Genomic DNA, 19275 nt, shown 5'->3' with positions numbered 1-19275 from the left:
TGTTAGCTTCCTTAAATGGCAAAGCCCTCAATTCTGCTTTTCCCCTTTAGAATCATACTATTATTTCTTGTTGGATCTGTTCCCATTAAACCCAGAGCACTTATTTATAGAAATAAAGCTTATGGAGAGAGAATTGTCTTTGTTGCTAGAAATGCCGGTAGTTGGACAACTTCGGATGGTCCACCAAATACAAGCCAGCAAAGAAACATTTGCTTATTTGACCTGAATTCCTGTAAACCAAATACATTTGTCCTTTTCTCAGCCAGCTGCAAAGAAGTCCATGGTGTAATATTTGAATAAGTAGAGTATTGAACAAGTGAAATATTCCTAACAGAATCTAAAGAGGCTGGCCAAAGCGGGCTGAGAAGAGAGGACTCCATAAGCAAAGCACTTTGAATGTACAGTTAGATCTTCTCTGCTTCAGTACTTTATCATTCACGGAAAGTAGCATAGACCACAAGCCTCCTCTGTTTGCATCTCAGTACCAAAAAAGACCACATACTTGCTCTTAACAGAAGCAGCACTGAGTCATACAGCCTGTAAACACATCTAAAAATGGATGATCAGTTTTTTCTTCTTCCTGCTTATTTCAACAGCAATTTTCTCAATTTTTTCAGAAGGTCACCAGCTTGCAAAAATCTGAGAAGGACCATGAAAAGAACCAGACCTTTAGTTTCCCAACACAGTCACTAACATTAAAAAAAAAAAAAGTAGAAACCAACAGCCAATCAGATGTCAGTAGAAAAGTTTATCCCCTATGACTGCCCTCAAAGCTGTTCATCAACTGCTTAGCTGTGCCAGATAATCAGTCACTGGACAGATTGGTGTCCCCAGACACCAGTGATCATCAATGATCGTCACCTCATCAGGCTCTGGACACTGACCAATAGATTTCTACAATTTTTCCACACTGCTCAAATGCCCCCCACCTCACCACCATGCTCTTATCCCCTCAGTCTCAGTAGATGACAAGGCCTGTACCCTGCAGATTTCTCTCAAACTCTAGCCCCTAAAGCTCTCTGAATTCACCCCCATTTTAAGGTTGCCAGATTTAGCCAGTAGATATACAGATGCCCAGTTAAATTGAAATTTGAGATAAACAGAGATATTTATCCTAAAATAGTGATCATTATTTATCTGAAATTCCGATGTAATTAGATGTTCTGTGTTTATCTGGCAGCTTTATCCCAACTACACCTTGAATTCTTACCTCAAGACCTTTAGGAAGATGAGCCCTTCTGAGACAAACTTCTGATTTTCGGGCCGCTTTGGTCTTTCTCCAACATCTTCAAGCATGTTGTGGAAGATCCCCTCACAGGCAGGCCCCATTCAACCATACCTTCAGTTCTGTCTCCCCCGAATTCCAGCAGAATTGTTTGTTTGTATGTTTTTTTTTGTTTTTGTTTCCAAATGCAGAATGTTTATTGAACAAAGGGTGAGGGTACTGGGTGGAAGAGGGAGTTACAAACATGAACCAGGCAGTGCCCCTGCTCTTTTGTCATCTCTTTTACCCACAAAACAATGTTTCACCACTTGGGAGGGCAGCAAGTTGGTCCGTGTAGCATAGTAAGAAGCAGGGGGAAGGAAGGAATGATGCCTTTCTCATCATGTAGATGGGTACCTGGGTTACCCAGGGGAAGCAGGTAACCTCTGCAAAGCCGGTAAATTTGTGTGAGACAAACATGGTGGCCCAGGGAGGAGCAGAGCAGGCCAGGTCTCGAACTTTGTGGAAGCACATGTGCTGCGCCAGGCTCAAGTTGTCCTGGAAGCCACACATGCTTCTGGGGGACGTGCGTGTAGCCAGCCACCCCTGGCACAGTTTGTGGTTTGATTACGTGACAGGTGGCTGGAGCTCTTGAAGTGCTTGCCAAAGGAGCCACATGTGAAGGGCTTGAGGTCCAAGTGTGCTACATGGTGGCACTGCAGCCACTGAAGCCGGGTCTCCTCAGCGCCTTATTCTGGGTCTGCCTCAGAGGCTCCTCCTCGAGCTGCACCAGGAACTTGGAGGGACCTTCTTGGAGTTGACCAGCAGGCAGCAGCTGGTTGAGGCCTTGTGCCCCAGGGGACAGGGAGGGGGTAGGTGGAGAAGGCAGGGGAGGAGAGGAAGGGGGGTGGGGAAGAGGAGGAGAAGGAGCAGCAGCATACTGCTCCTGTTGCTGCTTCCCACCTTGGGGAAAAAGGAAGCTTTGAGGGGTGGTGGATGCAGGAGACCAGGACTGAGCATGGCCAGGATAGCAGCTGCATTGGAAGCAGTGATGTCTGGAGCAGAGTGTATTTGTGGTTTCCCAAATAGTGATACATTCTCTCTATGCGTTCTACTCTTTCCTTAAAAATAATATATTCATGGCATTGGCATGTCATTTACAAAAATTGGATCACCTTACATGCACAGTTAGTACACCTACTTTTACATTTACTTTTTAAATATTTATTTTGAGAGAGAGGGAGAGAGAAAGAGAGAGTGAGTGCATACAAACAAGGGAGGGGCAGACAGAGAGGAGGAAGAGAATCCTAAGCAGACTTGGCGTTTTCAACACAGAGCCCAAAGAAGGACTCGAACCCATGAAGCCATGAGACCATGACCCAAGATCATGACCCCAGCCAAAATCAAGTTGGACGCTTAATGGACTGAACCACCCAGGTGCCCCAGTACATCTACTTTTTATATCAGCAGCATATCCAGAGGATCCTTTAAATCAGTGGAAAACCCCATGATTATTACTAGCTACATAATTTTCACCATATGAATAATTTTTTCTTAAACACTCCTTTTAGAAGTATTTCAAATATTTCTTCCATCTCAATTAATGCTGTAAATAAAATTCTAACCAAATCTTTGGTCAGGTCTCTGGTAATGCCCTTTAGGACTATCATAGGAGAATTTCTGGGTCAAAGTCTGTGTACATTTTAAGTATTTTGGTAGTTAATACTATTTTGCCACCCAGTAAGATTTTAATATTTCATGTATGTGTTCCTGGGTAACCACCTCACATCTTTATCATTTTCTCTACAAAATCATCCCTGACTTTCTCACTCTCTCCCCCTACCACCAGCGTGCCCCTACCAAGTCATACCAAGAAGATAAGTGAACTGACCCCTCTGAGATCCCATACCTGTCTCACTATATTGTAATAGTCACCTCACTGTGGGTCTTTATCACCAGGTCGAAATTATTCTCATTGTATCTCACATTTTTGTATTTACGCCCAGAACAGAGCAAGATGTCTCAGACACAGAAGTGTAGCAGTTGCTCAAAAAATATTTGATGAATGTATAAATATTTTAGTCTAATCTTTCTTTCCGGGTCAAAAATTGTCTAATATTCTTTATTTTAAAAAATTTAATGTTTATTCACTTAAAAAAATTTTAGCATTTATATATTTTTGAGAAACAGAGAAAGCATGAATGGGGGACGAGCAGAGAGAGAGGGAGACACAGAATCTGAAGTAGGCTCCAGGCTCTGAGCTGTGAGCACAGAACCTAACGCCAGGCTTGAACCCATGAACTGTGAGATAATGACCTGAGTTGAAGTTGGACGCTTAACCAACTGAGCCATCAAAGCACCCCTTTTAATGTTGATTTATCGTTGAGAGAGAGAGAGACAGACAGACAGAATACAAGCAGGAGAGGGACAGAGAGAGAGGGAGACACAAAATCTGAAACAGGCTCCAGGCTCTGAGCTGTCAACACAGTACCCAACGCCAGGCTCAAACCCACAAACCGTGAGATGATGACCTCAGCCGAAGTCAGACGCTCAACTGACTGAGCCACCTAGGCACCCCAAAAATTGTCTAATTTTTATGCAGGACTATTTCCATTCAACAAAAGTTTATTAAACATCTACAGGCGTGTCACTAGCTGTTGTTCAAAGATGATTAAGAGAGGGTCCCTTCCCAGGACAGTTTGTGGTCTAATGAGGGAAACAAACAACTAAGTCAAGTACATGAATATAATAGATGCAATAATAGGGGTGTGTATATGATTTGCAGGGTGTGCAACCAAAAGGGGTTTAGATCACCCCAGATGTATGTGCATGGGCTGCATATGTAAAGAAAAGGGGTCTGTTCATCTGTGACCACAGTTCTTATTCCACCCTTCAGTCTGTCCCTTTCACTAACTCCATGTTTGCCTTTAATACTTCTTCAGTATATTGGCTGTCTTTCTACTCTATTCTCAGACTGTAGCAAAACTTCAAATTGGAAAGATAAAATTATAGAACAGTAGAAGATGAGTGTTACCTGTACGTGACATCTCAGTTCATACAGAGAAAGATGTAAAGGAAAACATTTCTATTTTTAAAAGTCAATTTACTAAAGATTCTCCTCACTGGAAGGCATACTTGTTGGTTTGGATCTGTTAAGACTCAGAAGAAAGGTAGGATTAAAGTTAGTGATAGCTGCCATAGAGGATGCTTGTAGTTACTCTCGTATCTTGCCTGAATCCTTCCCACCTTGTTCAGATTCTCCAAAGACGCATGTGAGAGATAAAGAGGGGAGCTTCATTCTTCTAGAGGATTCTTCCCTGAAAGCTAGCTCCTGTTCCACCAAATGAATTGTCTTGGCAACCTTGAAATAAACCTGAGTATCTTGCCCCCATAAATAATGGATTTTCTCTTACTTGGGCCCCAAATCACCTCTGGTGTCTCAGAAACTCCTTGAAAAGCCAACTTTCTAAACTCCCTTCAAAGCCTCCCTTAGATCCAAAGAACTCATTACCTAGGTGGTTCTCCAAAGTGTCCAACCCAGGCGTTTACCTGTATGTCAACCAAATGTTTTTATTACCTTTGTTCTTCCAAAAGGTCTTCCCCACAATTTTGTCATTTCTCTAATTGAAGAGAGAGCTGAAGGAAAGAAGAAAAAATGGATACTCACAGTTTGGGTCTCAGTTCCCAGGGTGGATATGTTATTCTCCCTCTCCCTCTTTTTAATGGTAGCCTGTTTGTTCTTTGTGAATGATTTTGCCATCTCCTTGTAGCTAGCCAAAACTCCTTGGAACATTATGGTGAGGGAGGTAGGATATACAGTCAACAGAAGCACTTTGTAGTGTAGCTGACTCATGACCCCTTCACTAGTTTGCATTGCTAGTCCTGATCATTATACCCTTTGTAGTGGGTGGTGTTGGCACAGGGTTTCCTGTGATATTTGTGGAGATTTATTGCCCTGGTTCGGAAAGGTGACAAGAAAGTGCAAGACTTCAATTAACAAACTAAAAGTAGAAACCAAATGGTATGTCTTTATCTGCTTGTGGAAAATGTTGGTAAATCAGAACTATTATAGGGGTCCAATAATTCTGAGCGTTTTATATTCATAATTTTTTTAGTGTTATATGATATACATTTATCAAGGGCATGCAGACTTAAAGCCTTTCCACCATCTTGTACATAGAACTATAATGGTACATGTAGGTAACCAAACTAAAATATCCCTTCAAGGGCATTTTCCGTCATCTGTTACTGAATTTATTTCATCATGCGAGAAAAAATAACTATCATACCATGCCATTTGTTTTTTTAAATAACCAAATATTTTGGTAGCATGCTTAAATGGAAGAAAGTCAGTTCATCTAAACGAATTTCCAACTGAGCGACACTCCCACAGGCAGCATCAAAAACATCTTAAAAATGAGTGTTGCCACTACTCGTTTCCAGGTAGTTGAGGTTAAAAGACCAAATTTTGAAATTAGGAAGACCTGGATTTAGCTCAAGACCTTCCCCCTTGTTGGCTGTACAAATTTACTCATTCCCATGAGCTTCAGCTTCCTCATCAGCAAGAGGGATAATACCCACCTTGTTGAGGTCTTGTGAGGATTGAAAAGACAACCTACTGTCTTATAGTGAGGACACAATAAATGACAACTAGGCACCTGACCATGTGGAAAACAGGACAAACCAGGGTGGCTATAATGAGGGTTTAAACATTGTATGTCACTTCTTCTCTTGAAGAGTTCCCTTGTAAATGCTCTTGAAGAGGATGGTTTTCTATGACCATCAGTATTGGTTTTAGGCTTATAGACAAAGACAGCACTGTCACAGAAAGACTTCCTGTGTCTATAACCCCCCTGCTATGTGTATGGAAGTCCCACAAATATAAAAACTGTACTTTGTATCAGAAAAAAAAAAAAAGCAGATGAAGAAATTCGACCCATCCTCTACAGATGAAAGCTTCTTCGTAACTGATTTTACAGAAATACCATAAATAAATGCCGTTTTCCAGATCATATCAATAGATATTTGAAAGAAACATTTTTCTTGTTTATTGTAATACAAACCTCCACCATGCACAATGCATAAAGACCAGGGCCAGCAGCGCTGTGAGCAAGGAACAGGGCATTTTTCTGAAACCATCTTTGAGTCCAAAAGCACAATACACCTTCCTAACAGCCTCTCTCTGGATGTCGACTAAGAGAAGGAGGAAGGTAAACCCACACTAGCGTACCAGGCCTGGGCACAGGGACTAATTTTAATAAATCAGAATAGAACATGAAAATGTCAACTTAATCAAGCATTTAAATTTTATTAATCAAGCCTAATTTTTATGAGTGCAAATAATCACTGAAGCTGGACAAATTTGTTCTCGATTGCATCAGAAACATAATTTTAATATTTAATGGACTGATGAATTTAAATGGAGAATTATCTTTATGAAACATGCTCTTCATAATTTGCCATTAAATGAGAAATAAAAAAAATCAACATAAATCTTACATAAAGGTTATTTAACTAAATGTTGGTACTATAAATATTATAAATGCATTATGCACTAATTTAGCAATCATACAGTACACTACATAAAGCAGACATGATAAGTGGACCAGGCAAGCTTTTCCTAGAATATAGAGCTCTTGTGTTATATTGTGGGAAGCTCATGATAAAACGGTTACGGAGGTTTTATGTGAGGTTTCGTGAACATTCTTTTCATTCAGGCTTTTATGCTACAATTCGCCATTCACCACAGACATTCTTTCCAGTTCAAATGTAGGTCTAAACCCACATGGGCTTTCTTTTGTGAGGTGATTATTCTTTACAAAAAGAGATAAAAAATATTTTTATCATTATTATTTATAGAAAAAGGATATAAAGAAAAAAACTAAAGTTTTCTGACTATGATTTTTTGACATTCAAAACGCAGTCTCTTTTCAAAGTTAGATTCTTCTCACATAATGTTCTCAGGCTTCAAAATATTCTAGGCACAAGAAGAACAAAAGAAAAAGAAAATCAAATTAGTGTCAGAATATTTTTCTCCACACATGTCCACCTATTCCCCTCACCCCTCCATTACCCCCAACAGACTGCTTAAAATAGGGAGTAGCGGTGAATTTTTGTAAAAAGTGAGTCAAACCTAATAGAGCAGTAAGGTCCAAAAGTTTGCGAACATTAATCTCCAAGGTAAATGATTGTTGTCGTTGTTTTCAAATTCTGTTGTTCGCAAAGTGTAGCGTTTTCCTGTTTTCCATGTGCTAAACCTTACATTTACCTGAAGAGGGACTTCTTGACTATTGCAGCTTTAATGCTCCCCAACATGTCTGCAGGGGTTAGAACAATGCACGTTTCTGAGAAGAATGTAGATGTGGTAAGTCTAACAGAGGTCACACGGCTCCCTCCTCTTGCTTGGCAGAAAATGTTTTAAATGGATAATGTGGACTCTTGATGAGATACTTAAAATAAAAATTCCTACGGTGGTTTTAGAGTTTGAAACATTTAAAATTGTACCCCCTCCCTTCCTTTTTTTTAAAACAAATTTGTGCTTCTGGAATGGAAATCTGGTTTTATAGAGAGAGGCTCGAGTGCATAATTTTCTTTTTTACTTGAGATCTGTTTACTTTGAATTCACAGAGAAATTTGCCTTTGAAAATACTAAATTTTATAAAATAGATTAGCGCTACGTCTAGTGATCTTTTAATTTCACTTCGCAAAGCATATTAAACAATTCAATTTGGGGGGCTTTTTATATACTTCTTTTCTAACCTGACAAAAAAAAAAATAGTTTCAAAAAAGCATTGTTATTTAAAAAGCGCACTGTTGGTTAAGAGTTGACCTATTTTTCCCTGCTCAGTCAAATTAATATGCACCATCCTAAAGACACCAAGCTTAGAATTTTTCCTGCCAGCAAAAACACAATACATTGTGAAGCCTTTAGATGGAGACATAGTTCAAATAAACACTAGAATTCCTTTCACAGTGCTTTGTGTAAGTCTAAGAATGAACATTTAAGAATACTCAGAAGGAAATACGAAAAGAAATTCATTTAAGATGCTTATACTGATTATAGAATTTATATTATATTTAGTCTTTCATAATGGAAGAGGGTTCCTGCATATTAAGCTGACACTTAATAAAATAAAAGGTTACATATTCTTGACCAGTAAAGTAAATTTACTGCCCTTGCACCTTACAGCAAAGCGTATTATACTGCAAATAAGAATGTTGTTGTTGATGATGCAGAGTACAGGCTATATGTAATCAGTGGCATGCATCAAAAGTCATCTGATAGCCACATTAAAGCCACATTTCCTATTAAGAATCAGACTAAATTACAACATGGCACTTCCCAGAATGAGCCAAGGAAATGCATTCTGCAAGAAGAAATAATTGTATTTGAGTGTCTCTGTGAAAATCAGGAAGTCTTTTAGCAGTAAGTAATCGTGCTTTTCTTTTTAGTCTGCCTTCTTTTGTATTGCAATATATTCAACCTCACTGGCAAGCCTATCACACTAATTATTATTACATCTAGTGGTTCAGTTATCTTGATGACTACTGTGGCTGAAATTCTCCAAGGTCAAATCTTTAATAGCGTGAATCAAACTAAGCAGCCATCATACATCCAGTTGCTTTTGAGATATACTAGATGAAACAGTGTATCCCAGACCTGTTTACGACTCTTCTTATTCTTGCAAACGTGGAGTAAATTACATGTGCAGCTTAATTGCACCATTCATTTTGCAAAAGTTCCTTCTCAAAAATTTCGTGAGAAGCAGATGTGCTGTTGTGAAAATGACAGCCCAAGCACACCTATAATGATCTCATTGACCACAGAAGTCTTTAGCTTGACCCCTGGTACTTTTCAGTGATCTGAAATAATCTGACTGGTTATAGGCATCTTCTCAATCCATAGACTTTCTATAATTTCACATATTTACACATGTAATAAATTCATTGGCACACAAATGCATGCTCTGCTTGGTTTATGCACACACAAAATGGTATAAATGAACTCCAGACCATGTTGAAGAATACCATTCTCTCCAAATTCCTCTATATCTCTAGGGTGGAAATAGGCATTTAGTTTGTAATGTGTCCAAATATAAGCATCTGTACACATTTGGATGTTCTATGAATATGAAATTAAATATGAAACTTCTTTCTTTTGTGACAATTTTCTTTCTTTAATTTTTTAACATGCAGTTGCACATCTGGACAGCAGTGATTTCTTCTTTAATTTAAATGTGTTGCTTTTTTATAGACCGTGTTTGAGTAAAGCAATTTGAATTGTGCAGCTATTCATTCTGAACATAGCAAAACATCTATTTAATTCAAAGATTATTCCCAAGGAAAAAAGTAAACAGATGAAAGAACCCAGTTTGTGTCAGCTTTGGCTTTTGAGAGTTTCTGGCCTTGTGGTACTCAATCCTTATCTTACAAGAGTGACATAGCCAGGATCCTTTTGGTTCCTTTTTCTTTAAAGAGTTATAAATAAGTGGAAGATTTCATTCCTGGGAAAATCATAATACAGAGTATTTCCAGAATTATTGATGGGCGTTTTAATCCCCTTTGGTCAGTTTTGTCTTAAAACATGCTCCCTAAACTGGCATTAAAAAGCAGTAATTGGGATTCACTGCTCCATGATGACTTTAACAATGAAGTTTACCCGAGTCCACTTTTTGTCATCCCTTCGCCACCTCAGTCATCCTTTTCCACATCCCTTGGTCCCTTCCCTTATATATCATTGTCTGGTGCAGTAACATTAAACATGTCATGTTTTTATTCAGATTACCAGCACCATTATTAACATTTTCAGCCAAATAAAATTTTTATTTCCTTGCAAATCATAAAGCATTTAAGTTGTGTTGAATTATAATTAAAAGTCATAATCTGAAAAGAGCTCCTATGCAACTATATAACATATAGATTCTACAGATGCAATCTTGCTCCATTTGAAAATGGATTTTTAAAAAGTGTAGCCACATATTATGTTTTATATGTTAATGACAAGTGTTCAGCAAACGTGGAATATGAAGGAAGAAATATTAGGCTTTTAAAAACAACATTATCTGCTTATTCTTCGGCTGTAATGTAGCTGGCATGCTGCATTTGGGGCTGTCTACGTGTGTTTTTAAAAATGTCATCTTTATTAGTATTACGTTCAAGGAATAGTACCAGGGAATCAGTTTCTTTCAAGACCTTCCTCCAGCGTGTGGCATATAAGTCTGTGACGAGCGACATTACAGAAGGTCATGTCACTTTTAACTGCTTGCATTACATCTTTCTGATTTCCCTAGTGCCCTTCCTTTGTTTGATTAATACTACTTGCTTTCAAGCAAGGTATCAGAAAGCATAATTTGGAAAGAGAATTCTAGAGCCGGTCTGAGATATCCCCCTTGAAGAAAAGGGAAAGGGTGGGGGGGAACTTGGTAAAAATGTATCTTTTTTTAACACATGTGGGTTTTTTTCTCAAGGAAATCCTGCATATGTGTTGTTATTAAATTATTGTTGACAAATGTTTAGGCAACTGGACTTAATATACTTGCAAACAAAACTATGTAGTCCTTATGGGGTTTTATTTGAAGAGGAAGGAGCTGGAGTTTGAGACGAAGCCTCCTTTATTTTGTTTTCCTTTTTTAAGTGTTCAACTCCAGCACACTCTTTCAAAATGGTAGGTGTTGTTTGAGTTCTCTGGGAAAGGTTGCGGTTTTGTGCAGTCATTAAATGCACTTCAGTAATATATACAGTTTGTTTTGAAAAGCTCGGTCTGCAGTTTCAGTATTCATTGCATTTGGCCAGGGCTCACGTCTCCAAGCACAGCCCCACTTCTGAAACACTTTTGCCTTCATAGCCTTCCATTTTATTGGACCGTTAACACCTGAAAATTAGCAAAAGCATTATCATTTTTAATTGGGAATACTTATGCAAGCCTCTACCTGTGTCCCATTGTGTGTTTCTTAGTGTCTGTGAAACATGAATCGAAATTTTGTATGTCATTAAGAAGACTGAATATTTTGCCCAGGAAAAAAATACATAATTTAATTTTTAAAAATTACTGTTTAAAATATTCTTGATGCTATTTTTCTTTTCACTAATAGCTAACATTTCTGAACACTTACTTCGATACAGAAAGTGTGCTAAGTACTTTAAACACATTATTTCATTGGATCCTTAATCAACACTGTGGGATAGGTGCTATTATCTCCATTTTCGAAGCCACCTTAACTTCACCTGAGCAAAATGTAATAGTGGGATAATTCTGAAGCAGCTTAAAGGCATCCATAGGAAAGCATCAGTATTATAAATCCTCGTTTGTAGATGTTTATGATGTAACATTAAAAAGGCACTGGAGGAGGGGAAAAGCCCTCACTAGAGCGCTAAAACACAACACAAAGGCCTCTCACTAACACAACACTTTTCTGCCAAATGTAAAAGCAAATGGTTGTATTGGGTGGTTCTGGCTGCACATTTGTAGAGCAATTGTGCGTAGCCAATTACCCACTTGTGCAGGGTAAGAACAGTTTGGGTTTTGCAAATGAAGAGCCTGATTCTGAAGACCTCTTTGAGTTGTACTTGAACATAAGATCCACAGCTAATTTGGAAATTGTGTAAATTAAGCTATTGGCTTGTTTGTTTCAATAATACTTGGAAGTTTTGAAAATTAACTTGAAGGTAGTACAAATCTCCAAACATTAAAGGGTAAATACTTATGGTTTCTGTGTCCAGGCAAATATTTGAAGGCATTTTGAATATTTGCTTTTATTAATCTGTATCACTGATTAGGTGTAGGTCTTCCCAGACAAGTTAGTTTACTTCTGTGAGCTAGTTCAGTTCTTTTACATAAAAGCCTATTGAAAGACATAAAGAATATGGGCACCTGGGTAGCTTAGTCGATTAAGCGGCCAACTCTTGATTTCAGCTCAGATCATGATCTCAAGGTTCCTGAGATCAAGCCCCACGTCAGGCTTTGCACTGACAACACAGAGCCTGTTTCGGATTCTCCCTCTCTCCTTCTCTGTCCCTCTCCACCTCTCTCTGTCTCTCTGTTCTCTCTCCCTCTCTTACAATAAGTAAATCAATAAAAACTACAAAAGAAAACAAAAAAAAGAAATATTAAGAATTGTTGATGCAATCATTTATTCATTCTATCAACAAATATTTCTTGAACATTAGTATGCCCCTTGCAATCTGTTAGGCACAATCTGACACCATTTTTCTTTCCTAGCACCTGCAGTATAATCATACATACTAAAGAGAGGCATATAATACATTTTTAATAATAACTAGTGAAAACACTGAGTTTATGCAAAGGAATAAAAGTATACTGTATTATTCATTTCTTTTGATAAATGACTTTGTGTGGGTAATTTAAGGAAAACATGACTTAACCACACTACATCATTCTGTTTTATACTTTCAAATGTATACAACTTTTACTGAAAAATAAAAATGGATAATAATGACCAACCTAAAAATTACTTAATCTAAATCAAAACTTTTAAACTCGTTTTATTAGAGATACAAAATTGTAGTTATTTTAATAAAACTTATGAAAGTTAGGTGACTTCATCCCCTGCCCCAATAATTGAGCAAGGGGTGAGAACTGCCTCTATGCTATCCCACTGTCTGGATTTGAGTTCTGTTTCAGCTACTTGCTGTGTTAGGTGAATTCTTTGGAAGAATGCAATGTACTGAAATACTGTCGCTATTTCTCCTATTTAAACCTCCATCAAAACTAGCCCAATTTGGAATTGCCTAGCTTATAGCACCTTGATTATACATTGTTACTATTACTGTCTATATACTTCTGAATACTTCAAAATTTCAGGAAATTAAAAGTCAACATGAAAGATTAGCTTATAGGCTCCATTTAAATTCTATTGGATTATAAACCTCTTGAAGGCTGACATGAGTATAGATGAAATTTCTGTGTTTTTCATCTTTATATTCCTGCATTACCTAGCACTGTGTTTCTTGGACAAGGAGCTTTATAATAAATGCTCATGGAGTTGCTGAGTATAGTTAGAAGTAATGTTAAGAGTCCTTTCTTGGTGAGGTTTAATTGCTTTATATGTCTTCAAAATAAGTGTAAATTCTCACCAGATATTGGAAACAGTACTTTGTACTATTATGGTTCTTTTGAAATGCTGAATGTCCAAATGAAAGACCACAAAATTCTACCATATAATAGAAGATTTAAAGCAGGCCATTAAATTAGGAACAATCTCAGAACACCTGGGTGGCTCAGTTGGTTGAGTGTCTAACTCTTGACTTCAGCTCAGGTCATGATCCTAGGGTCGCGAGATCAAGCCCTGCATCATGCTCTATGGTGAGCGTAGAGCCTGCATGGGACACATTCTCTATCCCCTTCTGCCCCTTTCACCTGCTTGGGCTCTCTCACTCTCTCTCTCTCTCTCTCTAAAATTAAAAAAGAAAAAAAAATTTAAATTAGGAACAAGCTCACAAGCTGTCAGATGCTTTAGGTTCTCTATTGGTTTATGAGAAATGGAAGTTTGTGTTTGGGCTATTATTTTAAATAAGTTAATGCTTTTAGAATATTTGAGAACAATTATTAGATCACTGAAAGTCCTGACATGTTATCTCAGTTTGTGTAGCTCTTTGCATAATACAGTCTTAGCTATTGAAGTTTTCACTCATAACATATTCCTGTCTATATCATAAGCCACATGAAAGAAGCACTAGCTGTCTCCCCTATCTTTTAAAGTTGTGAGCTCTGGGAGAAAGATTTAAAAATATTTAATAACCATGATTCTATCAAGTTTATTCAGAAATCGAGATACAGACTGGATAAAAAAGAAAAGCACCACAAGAATGAGAAATTATATGAAATGGCATAAATGCAATCAGAAGTTAGCACTTACCTGAATGCCAACCCTCCCCAAAGTTTTTTAAAATTTTTGGTTTCCATGGAGAGAGAGAGAGAGAGAGAGAGAGTAGTGTGTGTAGGTACATAAAACCATAATAAAACACCTGACAGAGTGAAATCCCATTTGTAATACCACAGTTACACATTAATCAAGGAAAGGTCAAATTATTTGACAAATCCAAAATGAAGATTGCATTAAGTTGAAGTAAGGAAACAAGGAGTCATAAAAAATACATTCATTAAAAAAAATCTACCTATAGGGTTATATATACATATCCTATACATATCCCATACGTTTGATTATTGAATACATTTCTAATTTTCTTTCATTGTCCATTCTCATAATGTAATCCTTGTGTAAAATCAGAGAATTAAAATAAGAGTTTCTGGTAACCCACAAAATCAAAACTACAGAGAGATAGTCAAAAGTTGACATTTATACATAAGAATTAAAATGTGAGCTTTGATGACCCCAAAACCACAAACAACAGAAGAAAAAATAAACAAATGAGACTACCTCAAACTCAAAAGCTCTGCACAGTGGAACAAATGATTTAACACAATAAAAAGACCACCTACAGAGTGGGAGAAACTTTTGCAAACAATATATCAGATAAGGGATTAATATCCAAAATATCTGAAGAACTCAGTCAACTCCCTAAACAACAACAACAACAACAAGCAAACGATCCAATTTAAAACTAGGCAGAAGAGGGACACCCAGGGTGGCTCAGTTGGTTAAGCGTCCAAATTCAACTCAGGTCATGATCTCATAGTTGGTGAGTTCGAGCCCCTCTACTGGCTCTGTGCTGACAGCTCAGAGCCTATGGCCTGCTTCGGATGCTGATCCTGTGTCTCCCTCTCTCTCTCTGCCCCTCCCCTGCTTGTGCTTTCTCTCACTTTCTCTCTCTCTCTCAATACTAAATCAATATTTAATGAATGAATGAATGAATGAATGAATGAATAAAAATAGGCAGAAGAACTAAATAGACACCTTTCCAAAGAGAACATCAAAATGACCAACAGACAGATGAAAAGATGCTTAACATCACTACTGTCCAGGAAATGCAAACCTAAACCACAATGCGATACCATCTCTATATCAAAGTCTCAATGAGTTAATGAACGTCTCTTAGAATGGCTGTCATCAGGAAGAGACGATAGGTCCTCTTGAGGATGTGGCGAATATAGAACTTTATACACTATTGGTAGGAATGTAAATTGGTTACAACACTATGGAAAACAATGTGGAAGTTCCTCAAAAAAATAAAAATAGATCTGCCATATGGTCCAACAATTATGCTTCTAAATATATACCCAAAGGAAATGAACACAGGATATCGAAAAATTATCTGTGCTAACATGTTTACTGCAGCATGATTCCCTATATGTTGCCAATATAGGGAAACAACCCAAATGCCCATCGACAGGTGAATGCATGAAAAAGATGTGGCATGTATACGCAGAGGAATGTTATTCAGTTATAAGACAAGAAGATAGCCTCCCTTTTGTGAGAACATGGCTGGACCTTGAGCACATTATAACCAAGATAAGTCAGAGGAAGAGTGGTACTATATGATAGCATTTATACATGGAATCTAAAAAAGTCAAACGTATACAAAAAGATAGTAAAATGGTGGTTACCAGGGAATGGGTGGCAGGGATAGCAGTGATGGTGTTTAAGGGCACAAGCTTATGACAGGTATTAAGTAGGCCATCAAGATCTGATGCACAGTATAATGAACATAGGCACTAATAGTGTACTATAATTATGTAATATAAATAGTGCTACATTAGCAAACATATTACAACACATAAATGTGTCCAAGTAACACACAGCATACTTTAAACTTATGCAATGTTACACATCAAATGTATTCAATAAAAAAATTTTTAAAAAGTAAAATTTGAGCCATGGAAGATACTAGCTTTATGCCATAGACCACCAGCATAAATCGACAGACAGACAGTATACTTAAAGCTTGGTGAAAAGTGAATTCGAAATAGCAGAATTGGATTCTGCTTAGTTATCTAGCTCCAAACTTAAAGTGCCTCATTAATACAGACAGTGGAGTAGGTAAAAAAGGAAAGTTCCTGATTTAAAGCATCTCTCAAATTAATGTTAGTTTACCTTATGCATAGTTCAAATTCTTTAAGTTGTCACGGAACATTTCACACAAATAGGGTTTCCCCGAGTGGGATCCACTTCCCTGGTTTCAATCAATTAAAGGCAGAGCATTTCCCTAATCCCTATCTCTAGATCAAATAGTCCCTCTCCACGAATCTGTTTCAAATGTTAATAAAGTTTTCATTTCCAAAAGGTTCAAAATGACAGAACAAAATTCTCTCCTCTTAAGAGCACGAAAATGACTTCTGTTTCTGTCTGCAGGTAGTGGAGGACATGCTGGAGGACGAGGAAGAAGAAGATGACAAAGATGACAAGGTAATTATCTTTCCCAGCACTTGGGTACCAGGGGATGGGGAAATGTAGACATGACACTGTTTTCACAGACAGTTAAAAAAGGAGTTGAAGTGTTTGAGTCCAGAAAATTGGACAGCGCTGTTTATCATCCTAACAATGCCACTGCATGTTGCAAAGAAGGAGAGAGGGCTATAAATCCTCTTCGCTTTTGTCCAGAGCTGGGTCAAATATTTTTCTGCCAGGAACAAAAAAAAATAATTCAGCTTGTCTGAAACTTGATAGCTCTCGTGAAGATAACAGCAGTGACAACTGTTTTTGAAGGGCAAAAATTTGTCCTATCTTGAGTATTACAAATCGGGCTACACTTCGGAGGAAGAGAGAAGTGAAAAAATAGCAGCCTGCTTAAGTTCAACATGGATGTTGTCATCTGTAATTTTCAAAGAATTGCTCAGCAAAAGAACACACGTGTGTGTGGAAGGCTTCAGAGGGCATTTACATAATCCCAGTGCTCATGGTCCTTGCCTGGACTTGACTTGGGGTAGCCCTGTGGCTCCTTGGTCAGGAAAGCCCGTTGACAGGTTATTTTCTGATTGCTGGTTGGCATGGGAATGATGACCACGGTAAAAAAAAAAAAAAAAAAAAAAAAAAAAGAAAAAGCTAGTTTCTGGAATCGCTTGGATTGGCTGTCCCCTGTGTGGAGAGGGGATAAATGAAGGGATGAATTAGAATGACCTTGAACCACTGTGGTGGTGGTGTCTGGGGTCAGAAGAAAGTCTTTTTATGGCAAGGAGGATAGTGATGCTGGTTTATCAAAATCCTTGGGCATTTCTAGATCAAAAATCTAAAAGATGCTAGAGTGAGATTGGGAGGGAAGAGAGAATATCATTCATTATTTCCAAATTGTTTGGCATACAAAACCAGATTTTGACCTTCACTGGAATCTGATTTCTATTATAATAAAGCAGTGAATTTTTGGAATAAAGGAGAACAACAGTATATCTTAATTTATGCCCTTGACCTTTGATTCTACTAGACATGTACAGTTATATCCTTGTATAAGAATTCACATGCTGGAAGCAAGCATTAGAAATGTTAAAAAAAAATTCACAGCGATTAGTCAAACTCCCACATGATTTTTTCTTGACTAATATTCAGTGCTAGAAGGAGAATGAAAACATAGACACACACACACACGCACACACACACACACACACACACACACACACTTTCTCCCATCTAATGTTGTTCCAAACATTTTTAAATTGATAGAGATTTTATGTGAAATTTTTCTTCTGTATATCATTTAGTCATTAGTGACATCATCAAACATAAACTAACAAAATCTTCCTACAAAAACATGTATGTGCTTGTTTTTAATGTTAAATAACATGAACATACACTTCTGGCAATAAATGATATGATTTATTGTTAAGGTCAGTGTTAGAGCGGTAGAGAGCTTGTATTTTAACTCAACATGCCAGCCCTGAATCATCATTTCTCTGCTGATAAACACTGAGCTGCCATCCATTTATGGCTATTTTCCCTTGCTTGTTGCTGCTTTATTATTAAAGCCACCATAAAGATTCATTCCAGCAGCGGGCGTTTCTCCAGAAATGCTAATAAATGGAAACCCTTAGTGAAGTCTAGTACTTCAATGTCCCTGCTTGAAGTCAACCTGTATTTTTTTTAGCCAGTTTGTTGCTACTCCAAACCACTAATCTCCCCTTTATGGTCATTTTTTTAAACAGAGAGGATGTTAGGAGTGGGAAGCAAATAACACTTGGTTAACCACCTCCCTAAAACCTAGATGTTGAGTGGAGCATGCCAGGTGGAAACAGCACCAAGTCTCTGGAGTGGCATCTATTGTCATCTAGTGTTTAGGGGTCTGGAAATGACACCCTGGTTCTAACACATTTGCAGATCTGGTTACCAGAGTTGATTGAAAGTGAGTGCTTAAATTACTGTGTGAATTCTACTGTATTCTTGCGTGCAGGACGCTGACAAACAGTGTGTTTTCCATATGAAAAGGTTGTGAGCTGATTTTCATAAATCCAACCCTTTATTCGAGGGATATATAAGGAGGCTTTTCTTTTCCAGTCACAATGCAATTGATAGCATAAAAATTATACCTGAACAAAAAGAAAATCTCAAGTATAATAATTTACAAAAGACTTTTAGGGGCTTGCGTAATGGAAGAATCCTAGAGTGGACGTGTTAAAATAGAAAGTTTTTACCATAAGAAATGAAAATATGAAAAGATCCTTCAAGTTTCCATTTACCAGCTTCCGTCTCTTGAGTGGCTGTCATAGTGGCAAAGGTTGTAAGTCTTGGCTATCAGTGTGTCTGAGTGAGAGAAGGGTAATTTCCTACTTTAAAAAATTCATTGGTTCCTCTGTTTAAAGTTTGTGTATAGAGTTGTGCGTAATGGAATTTCAGGAGAAAACAAATGTGTTTTTTGCCATATGAGCAGGCACTGACCTCTAGCTCTCATTATTTCTCTGTTTTCTCATATGGCATAATAGTGGGGTCAGGTCAGTGAGTCCTCTTATAGGATAAAAGTAAAAAAGATTAATAAATGTGCCAAAGCCTCACTTTAATTGAACCTGAAGCATATGTTGCAAGTATGTAAAATATGTCCCAGATGTTACACCAAGGCTGGTTTCTGGGCTTTCCCTGATTACCACAAGGCAGCTATTAGTCCTATAACCTTTGGACTTGGGGGTAAATGGGGTATTACGTGGCACAGAATGAGAGCACCTGTTTTCCATT

At 37.7% G+C, this 19275-nt stretch overlaps 1 protein-coding gene across 22 annotated transcripts in view; it reads left to right on the top strand.

Moving 5' to 3' along the window:
• The window catches only part of MCTP1 (multiple C2 and transmembrane domain containing 1), a 529626-nt gene that overhangs the window by 439890 nt on the left and 70461 nt on the right, over nt 1-19275 (top strand). For all 22 annotated transcript variants that reach the window (XM_042943593.1, XM_042943612.1, XM_042943560.1 and 19 more), the window contains one exon: nt 16474-16527. In XM_042943593.1, the coding sequence (XP_042799527.1) occupies nt 16474-16527 (54 nt within the window). The remainder of the gene's footprint in view (nt 1-16473; nt 16528-19275) is intronic.

Source organism: Panthera leo, chromosome A1, assembly GCF_018350215.1.
Source record: "Panthera leo isolate Ple1 chromosome A1, P.leo_Ple1_pat1.1, whole genome shotgun sequence".
Lineage (NCBI taxonomy): Eukaryota > Metazoa > Chordata > Mammalia > Carnivora > Felidae > Panthera > Panthera leo.
The sequence above is the reverse complement of the archived record's forward strand: the minus strand, read 5'-3'. Positions and strand labels throughout refer to the sequence as shown.